The 15,931-nt window shown below is 39.6% G+C and overlaps 1 protein-coding gene across 4 annotated transcripts in view; it reads right to left on the minus strand.

Moving 5' to 3' along the window:
• The window catches only part of LOC102070136 (transducin-like enhancer protein 1), an 82,069-nt gene that overhangs the window by 44,728 nt on the left and 21,410 nt on the right, over positions 1–15,931 (minus strand). For 2 of the 4 annotated variants that reach the window (XM_074533648.1, XM_014272031.3), the window contains exon 6: positions 15,130–15,204. The exons of 1 other annotated variant lie outside the window; for it this stretch is intronic. In XM_074533648.1, coding sequence (XP_074389749.1) covers positions 15,130–15,204 — 75 coding nt within the window. Of the gene's footprint in view, positions 1–15,099; positions 15,205–15,931 lie in introns of all 4 variants that reach the window. One more of the 4 variants, XM_014272030.3, reaches the window with a different exon arrangement.

The following is a 15,931-nucleotide window of genomic DNA, read 5'->3' on the forward strand; positions in this document are numbered from 1 at the left end:
GGTTCTTTTGCCTCAGTTTTTTATTTCCCAGTGTCTCCATAACTAAACCGTAAAGATCGAAACTCGGCATATAAAAAACAGCATTACTGTCCCTGAGCAAGCACCTCCTAACAATTTTAAAGGTAGTACAGCTTTTTATCTCCCACATTTTAGGCAAAGTCCAGCTATGAAGAGATCTTCAATCAAGACTTAAAATGCAGAATTAGATTTTCAATCTCTGACAAAGACTTCCAAAGACAGAGTTAGTATGTCTTTGTGAAACAGAGCTCCTATAATTAAACAGTGATAGGTCTCCCTTAGGCTCCTTGCTCATAAAAGACAAAAAAACAGCTCTTACAATCCTACTCCTCACATTAAAGCAGCTCTGGTGAGGTCTCAAACACCTGATTTTACTTTTGACACTTTTTTCACTTAAATATATGGTTTTTACTCCTTATCATTAAGTACTTAGAGCATTCTTCTGTTCTTAAACAGATGTATGATGTACTCTTCTGTATCTCTTGAAAAGCACTGAATTAAAAATTCAGATGTTACTGCAAATGAATGGTGGAAAAAAAGGTTATGCTTTGTCCCAGACTACAAGAGCTGTCTTCTCTTGGGCTTTTTCTAAATAAACACTTGAAAAATAAACACAGAAAAATGTTTCCAAAATCTTATCAGCACTAGCATCAGTAATACTATCAACAGTTGCCTCCAAGTTCCATAGAGGTGTTCTGAAAAAATATCTGGAAAACACAAGACATTTAGAGACCTAAAATGTAAAGGATGCTATTTCATGTCAACTTTTGTAAAATGGAAGAAATGTGATTTTGCTCAACTCATGCCGACATGAGAAAAAAACCACATATTACTGTGTTCAGTTTCATTATCACACTCACTTCCTTACCAAAGGAACATCTTCCAGTCTTTCATTTGCTTCCTTGAATTTCTTAAGGAAATGAGTGCCTGCATCAAATATCTGCAGCCACTAAACACAAAAGGGACACTGTCTGAGTACATACAGGTAGTTGATCAAGGAATAACCTTTTCCATCACTGTTTAGAAATATTCTTAAAACCAATATTTCAAATATAACCTTTCAAAAAAGGAAGTAACTCAAGACTATGCTCCTTTCACATCCCATTTTTTCCCTCATCCTAAAAAAAGCCAAAAACTCTGTATGTACAATCCACTGTAAGAACAGTCAAATTAGGCAGGAGGAAACTCAACAGACACTCTAAGCTGTTAATTAATACTTACATTTAAATTTCTGTAAGTACTTTCTAAAGAGTATTTCAGCTATAGGGAAGAATATATTTCAGGACAACAAACAAGCACTTGGAAGAATATATTCATATTCTTCTACAAAAGTGGACATGGGAAGAGTAAAAGATACCATCTACTTAAGGCTTCTAGCATGTCTTTGATGTGGCCCCTCACAAAATTCTTGCCACTCAAAGAAATAGTGCATTGAGGGATGGATTATTACATGGATGAGGAACTGCATCTGAAGAGTCAATGAAACTTAACCCAAAGAGTCAATGGCTTCACACCTCTGTGGAAAACAGGAATAAGCTGAGTCCCTCAGAAGCCCAAAATGTGACCAACACTACACAATACCTTCATCAATGACACAGGAAATGGGACTGCAAAAACTGTGCCTTCTGCAAGTTTGCAGATGACACCAAGCCATGCAGTGCAATTGATTCACTTAAGGGAAAGGGTCACATCAAGATGGACTTTGACAGGTCCAAGAAGTGGCACCATCTTATATGGTTCTCAAGAGGTTCCACACGGCCAAATGCAATGTCTGGCACTGACCTGTGACGATTCCTAGACTGGGGGGATGAAGGGCTTGGGAATGGCCCTGCTGAAAAGGACTGGCGGGGGCTAGAAGATAAATCATTGGATTACTGCATCTACAGCCCAGAAACAAAACTCTATCCTGGGCTGCATCAAAAGGATTTGGCCAGCAGGTCAAAGGAAGGGGTTCTGTTCCTCTTCTTCCCTCTACATCATGAGATGCTTACTGGAGTACCATGCCCTGCTCTGGGGTCAATAGTGCAAAAAAGAAATTAATGGCCTACAGCAGGTTCAAAGAAGGCCCACAAAAACGATATGAGGGGGCTGGAACACCTTTCCTAAGGAAAAAATACAAGGCTGGGCTTGTTCAGCCTGAAGGCTCCAGGAACACCTTACTGAGATCTTTAGATACAAAGTGTGTCTGTAAGAAAATGGAAAGAGACTTTTTTCCAGAGCCTGTAGCTGCAGAACAAGAGGCTGTGGCTTTACACTAAAAGGTGGTAAGCTTACATTGGACACAATGACAAAACTTTTATGTGGTGGGTGGTGAGCCACTGGATGCTCCATCCCTGGAAGTGCTCATAGTCAAGTTTGGATGGATTTTGAGCAACCTGTCTTGTGAAAGGTGTTCCTGTCCCCATGGCAGAGGGTTTTGGTTTGATCTTTGAACGTTTCTTCCAATCCAAACCTTTCTATCATAGGTAAACAGATTTATTTATGAAACACCAAATATGCATTGTTTACTGCTCCATTTCCCAATTTTGCTTTGGCAGCAGCTGTCATGTTTCCTTCTTGATGCTTCTACATGTTTATTTTTCCTTGATAATATCTCCAATAAAGTGTGTTAATAGTCCCCACAAGACACTTCCTTCTGACCTATTTCAGCCCTAACCTTCAGTACCACTGCAGCAATTTACAAAACTAAGGTCTGAGTTTGCTATCTTTTGCTGACTGTACACAAGTGTGAAGAGCAGCTGATACACCAGACAGCTGAGATCACATTCACAGACAACTCAACAGGCTGGAAAAATGGGCAAGTGCAATATCCTACATCAGGAGGAACAATACCATAAATTCATTTATGTTGGGATCCACACAGCTAGAAAGCAGCTTTACAGAAAAGGTCCTTCCATACCAAATTGTGCAGGAGTCAGCAGCAATGTTTCCTTGTGGAAAAGCAGGTGAGTCTTGGGCTGCATCAGACAAAGTATTGCAGCAGGTCTAGAGAGAGGATCCGTCTCTACTTTTCACTGTGGAAACTACAGCTGGATTACCATGTCCTGTTCTGAGTTTCTCCTTGCATGAGATACGAACAAAATAGAGAGCATCCAACAATACAAACAGTCCCAGATCCCTCAGCCCCTCCTCATATGACATTCCCCAGTCCCTTACCTTTATAGCCTATCACCAATGGTAGCCTGACGAAAGGCAAAAGGCAATGGGTGCAGACTAACACATGGGAGGCTCTTCTTGAACATTAGAGCACACTCATTTTTGACTGAGCCCTTGCACAGGCTACCCAGGGAGCTCTGGAGTTTCCATTTTTGAACAAACTCAAAAGCTGTATGGACATGGTCCTGCATAACTCATCCTCGGTGGTCCTGTTTGAGCAGGGGCAAGTACGTCAGATGACTTCCAGTGGTCTCTTCCAACCTTACCAATTTTATGATTTGCAGACTGCAGAATCACAGAACACCTGAGGCTCCAAGGGACCACAGGGGAACATCTGGTCCAGCCTCCCTACTCAAGCCAGGTCATCCCAGAACACATGGCAAAGGATTGTGTCCATGTAGATCTCCAGTGAGGGAGACTCCAAAACCTCTCTGGACAATCTGTTTCAGCACTATGTCACCCACAAAGTAGAAAAGTTCTTCCTCATATTCAAATTGAACTTCCATGGCATCAGTTTGTGACAGTGGTCTCTTGTGCTATTGCTCAGCACCACCGAGCAGAGCCTGGATCCATCCACTGACACCCTCCCTCTAGATACGGATCGACTATGTCATCTCAGTCATCTCTTCCCAAGGCTGAACAGGCCCAAGTTTGTAAGCCTTTCTTCATAAGTGAGATGGTTCAGTTCCTTAACCAACTTTGTAGCCCCCTGCTAGTGACAGACCTGCCACTAGACCATGTGCCAATTCTCACTGCTTACTGTTGTCTCCCTGTTTAAACAAGTTTTATCAAAGTGAGTCACCTACTACTATAATTTCTTAATTTTCTAAATACTTCCTTTGAAATATTTGTTTATTTTGGTCAATCTGGTTTCCTTGCTTCCTTGTCTTCTAAATCCTTTATTCTGAAAGGAAGCCACACTCCACAACAGTAAACAAACTCTAAAGTGCCCACCACTGCATGTCTAGTTAATGAACCAAGAATGTGGGTTAGCAGAAGTTGTTTGAGAACTATCCTTATACAAGCCACAGTGCCTAATGTGGGAAGAGAATGTCCCTTCAGAAACAAAGAACAGAGTCTTCAGTAAGTCTCTTCCATCTATAAACCACATGAAATGTCATTGTACTACAGAAATTTAAGTACATAAAAGGACAACGTTGGCAAAAGCTAGTCAAAACTGTATTTTTCACACATATAGAATTTGTGTGTCAGTGGCATGATTACTTAAAGGCCCAACTGTCTCATGGGTGAAATCCTGTTCATTTTTCATGCTTTATTAAAGGAAATGTACAAGTTAGTGTCTTGGAGTCTTCACACTGATTTTCCTCTCCCACAAAAAAATCCAAATTACACCCACAACTTTAGTGGGAAGAGAATTTATGTCAGAAAGCAAATATCCAAGTCAGAAAGAAGATGTAAGTTAACTCAAGTCTTACATTTCTGAACAGAAAGCTCTTCAAAATTTTTCCTATTTCCTGTTTTCGCTTGTTCAGACAATGCAAACCACACTAATAAGTATCAATTCCACAACAACATTTTTAAGCAGTAAAGGGTTGCATAAATTGCCTTTCATAAAACAGAAAATGATGCTATACAGGGATAAAGGCAGCTTGCACATACATTCCCCAAACAGCCCTTTTCCCACAAATAATTTCAGTTCTAAGGTAAGAAATAAGACAGAAAAGCTGTATTTCAGTGCTCCACTGCAAGTACAGTAAGCTCTTGTTGTCACTTTAACTATTAAAATAAAAAAGATGCAGAAGGTCCAGCAAAATGCTCAAAGTAGTCCATGAACCGACTTCCAAACAACATGAAGCCTGACTGGAAGCATGTACCCCAAGGTTCAAAATGACTCCACTATTGTTTAACTTGCTTATCAGTGACTCGGGCAAAGGGACAGATGCCTCCTCAGCAAATGTGTCACTGATGACACAGAGCTGGAGCAGTGGCCATACCCCAGAAGGCAGTCTTTCAGAAGGGCCTCAAAAGGGTGGAGACATGGGCAGAGAGGAATCTTCTGAAACTCACCAAGGGCAAAAGCAGGGTCTTGCACTGGGGAGGAAGAACTCCAGGCACCAGCACAGGCTGGGAGCTGATCTGCTGGGAAGCGGCTCTGTGGAGAAGGGCCTGGGGCTCCTGGTGGACAGCGAGCTGTCCGTGAGCCAGCAGTGTGTCCTGGTGGCCAGGAAGGGCAATGGTGCCCTAGGGTGCATTGGGAAGAGCAGTGCCAGCAGGGTGAGGGGGGTGATCCTGCCCCTCTATTCAGCCCTAGTGAAGCCTTCACATGGTGAAGTTATTAAGGTGATTAGGGAAACGGAACACTTCCCATATGAGGAAAGGCTGAGAGAGGCCTCAAGAAGAATGACGGATGGGTGCTTATCACTGTCTGGCAGTATCTCACAGGAGAGTGTCAGTGGATGGATCCAGGCTCTGCTCAGGGGTGCTGAGCAGTAGGACAAAAGGCAATGGGCACGAACTGATGCACAGGAAGCTCCACTTGTACACAAGGAAGAACTCCTTTACTGTGCAGGTGACTGAGCGCTGGCACAGATTGCCAAGAAAGGTTTTGGAGTCTCTCTCCAGGCAGATATTCAAGAACCATCTGGACACAGTACTGTGCCATGTGCTTTGGGATGACCTGGCTTGAGTAGGGAGGCTGGACCAGATGTCCCCCTGTGGTCCCTTCCAACCTTACCCATTCTTTGATTCTGAATATATGTATTCTTTGGCTTGCATTCTGAAATATTTTCTACTTTTATGAGAAATTTTGAATTTTTTCAACATGAAGAGAATAAAATTCTTCCAATACCAGAAAGGCTTGGGCTGCTCTTAATTACATGGCCAGTACCAGTACATACATAGTATTTTTGCTAAATCACAGAATCCCACTCTTTAATTTTAATTATGTAGTTAGTTTTACACCTACAGAACTAAGAAATAGGTCCTCAGTGCTTCCTAATTCAAAAAGAATTTTAAAATTAATATTCAAGGATAATTTATTTATCATTGATTCTTTTCCACATTTCCACTATATATTGCAAGGGAGAAATTACTCTTATCTTTCGCTTCGTACAAATCTGAGCCGCAACTCTTATCTCTGGGCCTTCCTGTCTTACTGTAAACAGCTAGGTTTCACTGCCTTTTCTTCTGGCATCTTCGAGGGCAAGCCCAGGCACCAGAATTACAAAGATAAGAGATAATACACTTCAGATCACTTTTGTAAACAGTAAATGACAGGTGTGGGTGGCCTCACCCAAATGATTCTCCACCACACCCACTGAATAAGCCCATCGGCTGTTTTTCCACCAAAGTGACCAGCAATGAACTATTTAACAATTTTTTAGTGATAATTCTTAAATGGCAGGATTTCCCATTATCACAGAGGGAATAATCATACAGCACTGCCAGCAGGACTGGCATTTTCACCGGAGCAGGTCTGCACTAGCAGCCTCTCCAGGCTGGGCAGCCCCTGTGGATCATCCCACGGCACTCAGGGAGAGCCCTGCAGCAAGGATGCAGGGCATTGCCAGCAGATGGAATTCTTCCAGCCCAGTGACACCTCCCCAAGGTGCATTAACACTCCCTTACCATGGCTGCACCCACACAAAGGCTTTTGCTGACAGAAAAGGGTTTTCCTCCTTCCCCTGTGCTTTTAGGCAATGCAAGTCAGCCTAAAACTGTAGGTTGTACCAGTGCAGTACTGACCCACTGAAGCATGAGTAGAGCAATACAACAAGCAGGCCACAAACCAAAGAAGCCCTTTTGCTCGTCTAACCTTTTATGTATGTACAAACACACCATACTTTATAAATACTTTATAATACACAATATTTTACATCTCAATGTATCACTAACATATTGCTACATACAACTTTTATTATATATTACATGTACTGTTCTGTGTATGTTACATACATATTGAGTGTTTATGTTTCTATGTAAAAATGTAGCTCTTCGATGTGTTTGAACATATAAAAAATGTGTATTGCAGAGCTCATTTAAGATTAATACCTGTCTCAAATACTTCAGAGCAAAAGAAACCTCAAAAAACCAAACAGAACTGAATCATAATACCATGTTTTTAAGAGACTTTGTATTAATTATGTTATTTACCTTGTTTTTAACTTAAAAAAAAAAAAAACAACAGCAAGATTTTATCTATTTCTTAGGCTAAATTCTGAAGAAATAAGGGATAAACAGCAAAGCCGAAGGCAACCAGGAAAGAAGGACTGCCACAATGGAAGAGCCAGACAAGCCTTTGTAAAAAAGCAGATGCCACAGGACAGGAAGGGGAGAGTCAGAGTCACCACAGAAAAAATGATCCTTGATCCTTGCTTGGGAAAACATGTCTCCACCAAAGGACTTCCCATACTCTAAGAGAAAGTAATAAATTCAGAACCACAGTCTAAAAGTGGCAGAAGATGACCTTAAAATCTCCTGGTCCAGACAAGACAAAGGCTGGTTTTCTGAAAACATTCATGTTCCTCTATCACTGTCAGTGTAAGTCAGTTCAAGAACAAAGCTCTTCTTTAATTTTAGACAAGTACATGTTGCCTTCTCTGAAGGCTCAGATGCAAGCCTGAAGTCTCTAGAATGAAGCTGTCAGCACCACTGCTTCTGCTCTGCAGAAACTGCCAGCACATTTCATTTCTGCGGCAATCATAAATTCCTGCTATTACTCACCTTCTAACCTCAAATCTAGTATTTGCCTTTTTAGCTACTGTTAGCATACCACCACCATCCAACAACACTTCAAAAGCATGCTCCTACTGCACAGTTGCCAAAAACAACTAGTTCAAGCATGCACCAATTTGGAAATGACTTACAGATATTGCTCTAGAGGGTTTTATTACTGACGTATGATTATCTTAAAAAGTATTTATTTTCCTTTCAGGCACTTTTAGTCTCCAGAAATTTAACTCTTCCTGAACATGACAGAAATTATTAAGTAGCAAGGCTTTTTGTAAATTAAAATCCACAAGGTAAATAGAGGATTTGAAATTATACTCACTATCCTTTTGTCCCACCTACTACTAACTACAAAAACATTTCAGAGACAATAACAAATTAAAAATATGACAGTCATAAGAAAAGCAGCACTTTATTTAGTGTTCCAAGCCAAGATCAGAAACTTGTATGTTTTCTCTACATTCCACAACAACTTTGACACACCAAACAATTACTTCTGAACAGGCATTTAAGCACTTTCGCTAATTCTTGCTTTTACTTACTAACTACTGCTGCTTGTAAGTACTCAGTCTGAAAAGCCAGTTAGCCAGCACCTTTATAAATAGTATGAGATATTGTTTCAGGCAGCTGAGTATTAATTTCAGGCAATTAACTGTTATACAAGATAATGACCTTGGTAGTTCAGCAAGTACTCTGAAAAATTCCAAAATAATGCAGTTACTAGACAGCAGAAATTCTGCAATTGAAACAAACTCTTATGCATATTGAAGAGTTACTGTGGAGAAACCCTATCTTTGTCATGCCTTTACTATCTCCTAAAGTTGTCCTAACTGCCTATGCTAGCCTCTCTGTAATCAAGAATAAGGAAAGCAAGCTTCTTGTCTAGTCCTCCCACAGCCCCTATCTCAAGTCTGTCTTGCTTTTCTTCCATGAAAAACACAGCAAGCAGGTTGCTATTTTCTTGTACAATTCCAATGTTTAATATTAACAGTACTTGTGTCCCCCTATTCTTCTTCCACCTGCATCTTTGTCTGCACCTTCCTACTCTCAAGTGTCTCCACTGTTGACACTGACGCCTAGTCAGAGCTGTATTTCGCCTGTGCAGCCCACATCACTCCCATCCACACAGTAGCAATTAGTTCACCACAGTTTACCAGTGTTTTCTTCTTAAAATCTGTAGGTTTCATTCTTTGCACCACTTTTACTGCAAAACAGGTCAACCTGCAGCTCTACACTGTTCAACGTACTAAGTCCCAACAACTTTCTCTACTCCTACTCAAGCTGGGATGGGACAGCTCCATGAACAGAACCACCCTTTGTCCTTACTCAACTAACTTCTTCACATTTCATTTCTCCTCATACACAGTCCAAGCTGAATTTTTCTTTTGTCTGCACCAAAGACAGAGTTCAGCTCTCTCACCCAATTTCTTCCTCCTCTCAACACACCACATTTCCAACCACTTTCCAGACAAGTACTGAAGGTGACATCATATTTTATCTCAGCCCACTGACTCTTTATCTACTCCAATTCCCCCACATCTCACTAAGCATGAAAGAAAAGCAGACATTTTTAAGAGAGAAAAATTATGTACATCTCTTCATTTTGTCTCCTTTTACTTAAAAGCTTCATTTTTATGAATATTATCCACTTTAACACTATTTTCAAAGCACATAAGCTATTCTGTTTATACACTTGAATCAAGAGAGGTGAGTTAAATCACTTTCTAGAGGAAGTAATACTTTCCTCTAGGATTAAATAACAAACCCTCTGTGCCAATTACATATATGAATATATAGACATACTGCTCCAACCACATTCTGCAAATTCTTTCTTTCAACTGCACTATTCCAGCACTTGCATCCAACTTCAGTCCCTTATATGTCACCAAAATCATTCTTTCTAAACCAGTCTAAACAGAATCATTTGGAGGCAAGTACACAAAATGAATCAATCAACTCTCCAATATCAAATCCTTCTATCTAACCCTTCCTGAAACCACATGTTCCAATTAGACTTTCTTTTTCTCACTATCATCACACACACATTTTACCACCAAAATTACTCCACCTCTGCTGAGAAACAGACCACTTTAGAGATCTACAGCATTCAAAGTGTACACAACACCCACTCAATAAGAAGGAATCTAGCAAGTGGCACCAACTCACATTTGGTACCCCCTATGTCATCTCATAAGAATCTGCCCTCTCTCAGCATTCACATTTGCAGCGGCATATCTTCAGGTTTTAGCACTAGTTAACAATATTTTTGTTCAGCTGTCACACTTTTACTCTTTTCCTGAAAGCTCTTAGGCTTCACAAATTTGCAACAGCATACTTGGTCTCACCTTTGACTTGCAGTTTAGATACTAGATCTTATGAGAGCCACCTGAAGTTCTTTTGTCTTTCTTTTTGGGCAAGAACCAAGGTGAAGCTTTTTCCATCCATCCAACCCCCATGAAGCCTTACAAGACAAGGGAGGTCTGGCCTGCAACTCCATTCCATTTGACTTTTGGATGCAATTTTGCTCTCTCCAGAATGACTGAGAGTACCTTCTTCTGCAGAAAATTGTCTTGTTTAGATACTACCTTCCTCTATATTGCTGCTCCAAGATTCTTCATTTCCCATGAGTCCACAGAGAGTGGGTGTGTGGGGGTGAGGCATCAAGAGGAAACCAAGTTTGATTAATACCATTCTTTCACATTTTACACATCTTCTACCAGATTTTTTCTTTTGAGTAGGTAAAGCTACCAATACATACCAGTACCACTTCCATATTTTTCCTCCAAGCTTAGTGGCACCAACAGTAAAAATCTGACCATTGTTTGGGGACTGGTATTTTGAGAACACTCAGCATCATGCTGACAGGTATCTTCTTCCTGTGCTTTCTACTTTAAACTGGTTAACTAAGTTGAGTAGTTACTAAAATTACCATGAATTCTAGGATTAGATTAGGGTTTCTGTGTGTTCTCAAATATGAAGAATAACCCAGGATATTGCTACACAATAGAGCTCCTATTGCCAGAGTTCAGTAATTTAGACTTGCGTTTATGCAGTTTATGTTAAAAGTGAGGAGAGTGCCTTGTGCTTACTAGATCTCATTTTATTTAATTTAAAAGAACTAGGCAATTTCCCCTCCCTCAGCACATAATGCAGATCATGCCTGAGAAGGATCTAAAGTAATGCTACAGCTGCTTAGCTCTTCCCTTGCACTAAATTCTGCATTCATTTCTGCTCTAGTCTGTATTTCTATTTTATAATGAAACATACAGCCTAGTTATTTATAGGCTTTCTAAGGATTAACTACACACTCATAAGAATAAACCCTCAAGAGGTTAACCTCATCCTCTTAAGCTTCACACACTACAATCCCAGAGATAGCTGGCAACCACAGCCAAGAGAGAAAAAATAATCCCACATCTTGCTAATCCTTTAGCCAATCACCTCATGCAACAGTGGAGAGGCCTCTCGGAGGCCAACAACTCAATCTGTCTCAGGAGAACTGTCAGCCCAAATGATACTATATTTCACTAAATCATTAGCAACACACCTCAACAGGAAAAATAAGATGTAGCTGGCTTCTCAGTGGTATGCTGAAATCGTGCATCAAAAATACTGTGCTGAAGAAAGTTTCCTGTTTGCTGCTTGTATTTCTCATTCAGATATTTTCATATTTGACTCAGAAAACTAGTTTATTGATTGGAAAGTAAATCTAATCTTCAACTGTTCACACCTAGACACACCAATTTAACTTATTAAATCACTTATACTCCCTAACATGAACCTGTTATTTTCTAGACATATCTCACGAAAACAGCCCCACAAAAAACCAAGCAGACACTGAAACAAAACACAAAAAACCCAAACCACCCACAAAAAAGCCAAAACAAGCCTTCAAGTTACACCATAATAGTCTACCTAATTCTTTCATACCGTGATCTACAGTCTTCCTTAACTGCAGAAGTGGACACCGCTGGCAGCTGCAGCAAGGCCAAGGAGTTAATGGGGGCACTTATCCTTTTAGTTAGGGTTTCTGCTTTGTTCATTATTTATCTAGCAAAATTGCTACTTCATTCTACTCTAATATAATAAATATTAAATGGTGCTATCTTTTAAAAAAATTGAAAGGAGATTGTTTAGCCACACTGCTAACCCATGGCTGACAGTAAAAGCCTTCAAGAACATGTAGGATAAGTGTAAGGCCAGGAGTATGACTGTTAATAACCAAACACCATCCAGGGTTTCTTTCCTGAAGTAAGAATTTTTAATCAACACAGAGGATTAGCACTGCTTGCAAGCTCACTGAGTCCAACTATATTACTTTCTTTAAAAAATGTGTCAATTTATTCATTCTGTTTCATACGTGCTTAATATACACCTATTCCAAAGCCTAGCTTTTGATTTTGTAGTCAAATTCTCTGAAAAATCCTGGTCCTGTGAGACTGTAAGTCTCTATTCTCATAGTCTGTCCTCTAATAGGCTTCCCTCCTTTCAACTGGAAATAAAAAGTATAAAATAAATTTAGTTCAAAATAATTTTGTATTTCAAAACACTTTTTCAGTAATTTAAAAGCCTTTGTTTCCTTCCAGATTTCATACACTGCACAGAAGTAACATGAACTTCTCTTACTGAAGGAAGCCAACTGGGAAACTCTTGAATTATCTGGTGTCAGGAAGCAAGGGCCCTTAATGACATAAAGGAAGAGGGGGGAAAAAGGCAAATCCTAGCAGAAATGCAGAATTTTACTTAGTAAAGAGAAACCAGGCAAGTTAGTACCAGCTAACAAAATAAACTTCCCTCCTATCCTCAAGAATTATCATATGCATGTATTTTAGGTAGCGTGACACCAATTGCATCTTCTACTGTTACAGATTGGTCCAGCCTATTTGCACCCTGAAAAGAAGTTTGATGATCTTTCATGCCCATAATAGGTGTCTAAACCGTTAAATTACTATATCTTTTCTTATCTTGAAAGACCCTGCACTTCAGCAGCACGGCCCTTCCATTGTTCTTTACACTAAGTCGGGCCCCTGAACAATACTGACAGCTGCTATCAAACTGTGCCGTGCTCACCCTCGGTGCAGCTGCCGCTTGTAGGAACAGACAGGCCTCTGATGTGTCCTCCCCTCTGGGGAAAGGGCTTGACACCCTCAGTGCTCAGTGAGGGGGAGCAAAGGTCCACTGAATTGTCAGCCTGATTTTATGCTATTCACATTTTCCAGGACATACACCGTCCCTTTCAAACAAAACCAAGCATATGTCAGAGCATGAAACTTATTGTGGAGCACAAGATAACTATCGATTAATAAGACTGTAAAAGATCACTGGGACATACATCTAATTTTGGCATTATGGAAATGCATGCACCTACGTGGTCAAACAAGTTTTGTGCCCAGCATGTTAATTTCCTCACTCGCAGTTTTGGATTTGTATGGCATCATTCAGGAGTCTTTCAGAAGACACAGGAACAGTATTTCTTCAGGTAAATCTTAGATGATTATAAAACCAAAATGTTAGAGCCTACTATTCCTGCTTCCAAAGAGCTTCCCTCCCTGCTCCCCAAAACCCCTAAAGTTCTTAATTGCATGTGGTACTTGTAGATCCTATGGCTTTTAAGACTTTGGTGCAGACATTAAAAAAAGCAGTTGACATGCCTGAGATAGCAAAATTTGGTTTGTCTAAGTAGCACTATTTTAAGGCAAGAAAAAATCTTGAAAAGTATGTTTTAATATGTTTCCTTTTACTGCATAAACTCTTCTTTAAAATTACTTCATAATGAAGAGTTTTCCATTCCATTTTCATCCTTAAGAAGCGATTTGTTTTAAAAAATGTAAGAAAGTACAGTTCTCTAATCTTTGCTAATCGAATACCACAAATGTACATGTGGCATATTTCAAAGATGAAATCAGGTATTCATAAACTAATTAATTACACAAGCAAAGCATAGAGGAGATTCTGACAAATACAGATGTAATTGTGTGGGTTTCTAAGATGTGATTAGCAAATCAACTAAGTAACAGTCAAAATTTGATACGAAGGAAAAACAGCACAGATTTGCAGGGGGGGTATGTTTATGCAAAGCTAATCTGTCAAGTGTAATAAAGCAGCTTGAATAAAATTTAAGCTGAAAATCCACTGAAGCTCCCCATTTCAGGGAGGAAAAGCTATTAAAAGGAAATGAAGGTCACCCTCCCAGTTTATTTCACCTAATTGACTGCCAATAGCTTACCACAGGCAAACCGACTGCAGATCTGCAATTGAGAAACTGATGAAAGGAGCATTTTCAAGCTGAGGCTCATTCTTTTAATCCTCCCTCTCTCCTATTTTTTTTTTCCATCTCCAGTTGGGATGTAATTTTAAGCACAGATGGATTAACTGGTTCCATTGTCTGTAGACGTCATTGGACTATGGCACTGTTAATCCGTACAGCAGCATGTCTAATTATCATTACAAAGTGTCTGAGGGAACTATAAAGACCAGCAGGGCATCTTCTCACAAGCAATTAACATAAATTGATAAATGAGTAATTTGAATCTGCTAAAGGCGCTCACATATGAATAAAATCAGAAAGGACAGGTTCTTGTTTCGGCTACTTCTTTCACTTAGTTGGAAGGGCAGAAAACATGAGAAATATTCCAGACTTAGTGGCAGGGGAAATGAACTCATACAGTGGAAGGAATGTATGGTTCAAAAAGTTCATTAATACAAAGCAAATGACTTGTGATTGACAACCAGTCACAAGCAAGTAGTATTAACTTTTTTAGCATATTTAAAAGCACATTCTTGGTGAAAGGCTATTAGAACACTGTGTCAGACAATTAATACTACTTCAAAAGGAAGTGAAGTTTCTATTCAGTAGCTTGCTAATTTAAAATTCATGAAAGATTCACAAGAAAGGGAAAGAAAGAAGAATGAATAGTTGTATAAGCTCCAAGAACTCAAGTATCACAAAAACCATGAGGAAAAAGTATCTAGCTCAACTGACATACAATACCCATAAATAAACAAGCAACTCTCCTAAAACTCTATTTCTTGCAGGAAAAGTTTTGTTACATGCAGCACCGCTGACCAAAATTATGTTCTGACAAAGTAAATTACTACCTTTATCTCTGCTAAAACCTGAGTGAAGCAAAAACACTTCATCAACACTGGGCATCAAAACAATGTCAGAAATCAAAACATTAAGTTTGTTTTAAAAAAATAGCAAAGCAGTAAGATATGAAAGCAAGTTATACACACTGTAGGAGGTAGACCTGGAAGGCCACGTACCCCGATGATGGCATTCAATTCAGCCATGGTCACTTGTTTGGCACGTTCTACAGCTTGGGCCACTTGTTGCTGATGCTGTTGAAAGAAGAAGGGGTATAAGGAGGAATTTGTGTTAAGGCATTACCACACCATATCAAACCAGGATCACAAATACTTGAATAACCAGTTTGTCTGCAGAAGCTCACAATACGCATTGCAAGACATCTCATGCAGGTAAAAGGTAACAATACCCTATTTTTCACCTGCTCAAAAGGAAAGAAGAGACCTGAAGGCAGCCAGCTTATCTCTTCCCCCAAAGTCCCTTCATTATTTGTTGTCTGGCAGATGAATAATCATTTTTAATTGAGCCAACAGGACAATGTCAACTTTAGTTTCAATTTTAACATTTATGGACTCTGTGCCTATATAGCAAAATCAACTGAAATTTTAAACAAGGAAAAGCTGCCCACAACATGCTAAAATCACAGTCCTTCAGACTAAATGTAGGTCTAAAAACTTAAATAGTGTTTTGCATAGGAGCTAAACACCTTTGACATAAATTATGTAGAGAACATAAGCATGCTTATTTTATTAGATCTATACTTGACAACTGAATATCTAATAAACAATCACCATGATTAGAAACAAAAGCATTTTCTTGTATTGCTACTATTTTACAGACTCCCACTCTCCTCAGGCACTGAATGAGGCTGAGCCATTGTCACTAGTTTGAACTCAGATTTGTTAGATCACATTAGCAGGGGGTTTGCACACTTCAGCTACAACAGATGTTCCTTACACTTGTGTATTGTGATAAAATTAA

Source organism: Zonotrichia albicollis, chromosome Z (assembly GCF_047830755.1).
Source record: "Zonotrichia albicollis isolate bZonAlb1 chromosome Z, bZonAlb1.hap1, whole genome shotgun sequence".
Taxonomy (NCBI): domain Eukaryota; kingdom Metazoa; phylum Chordata; class Aves; order Passeriformes; family Passerellidae; genus Zonotrichia; species Zonotrichia albicollis.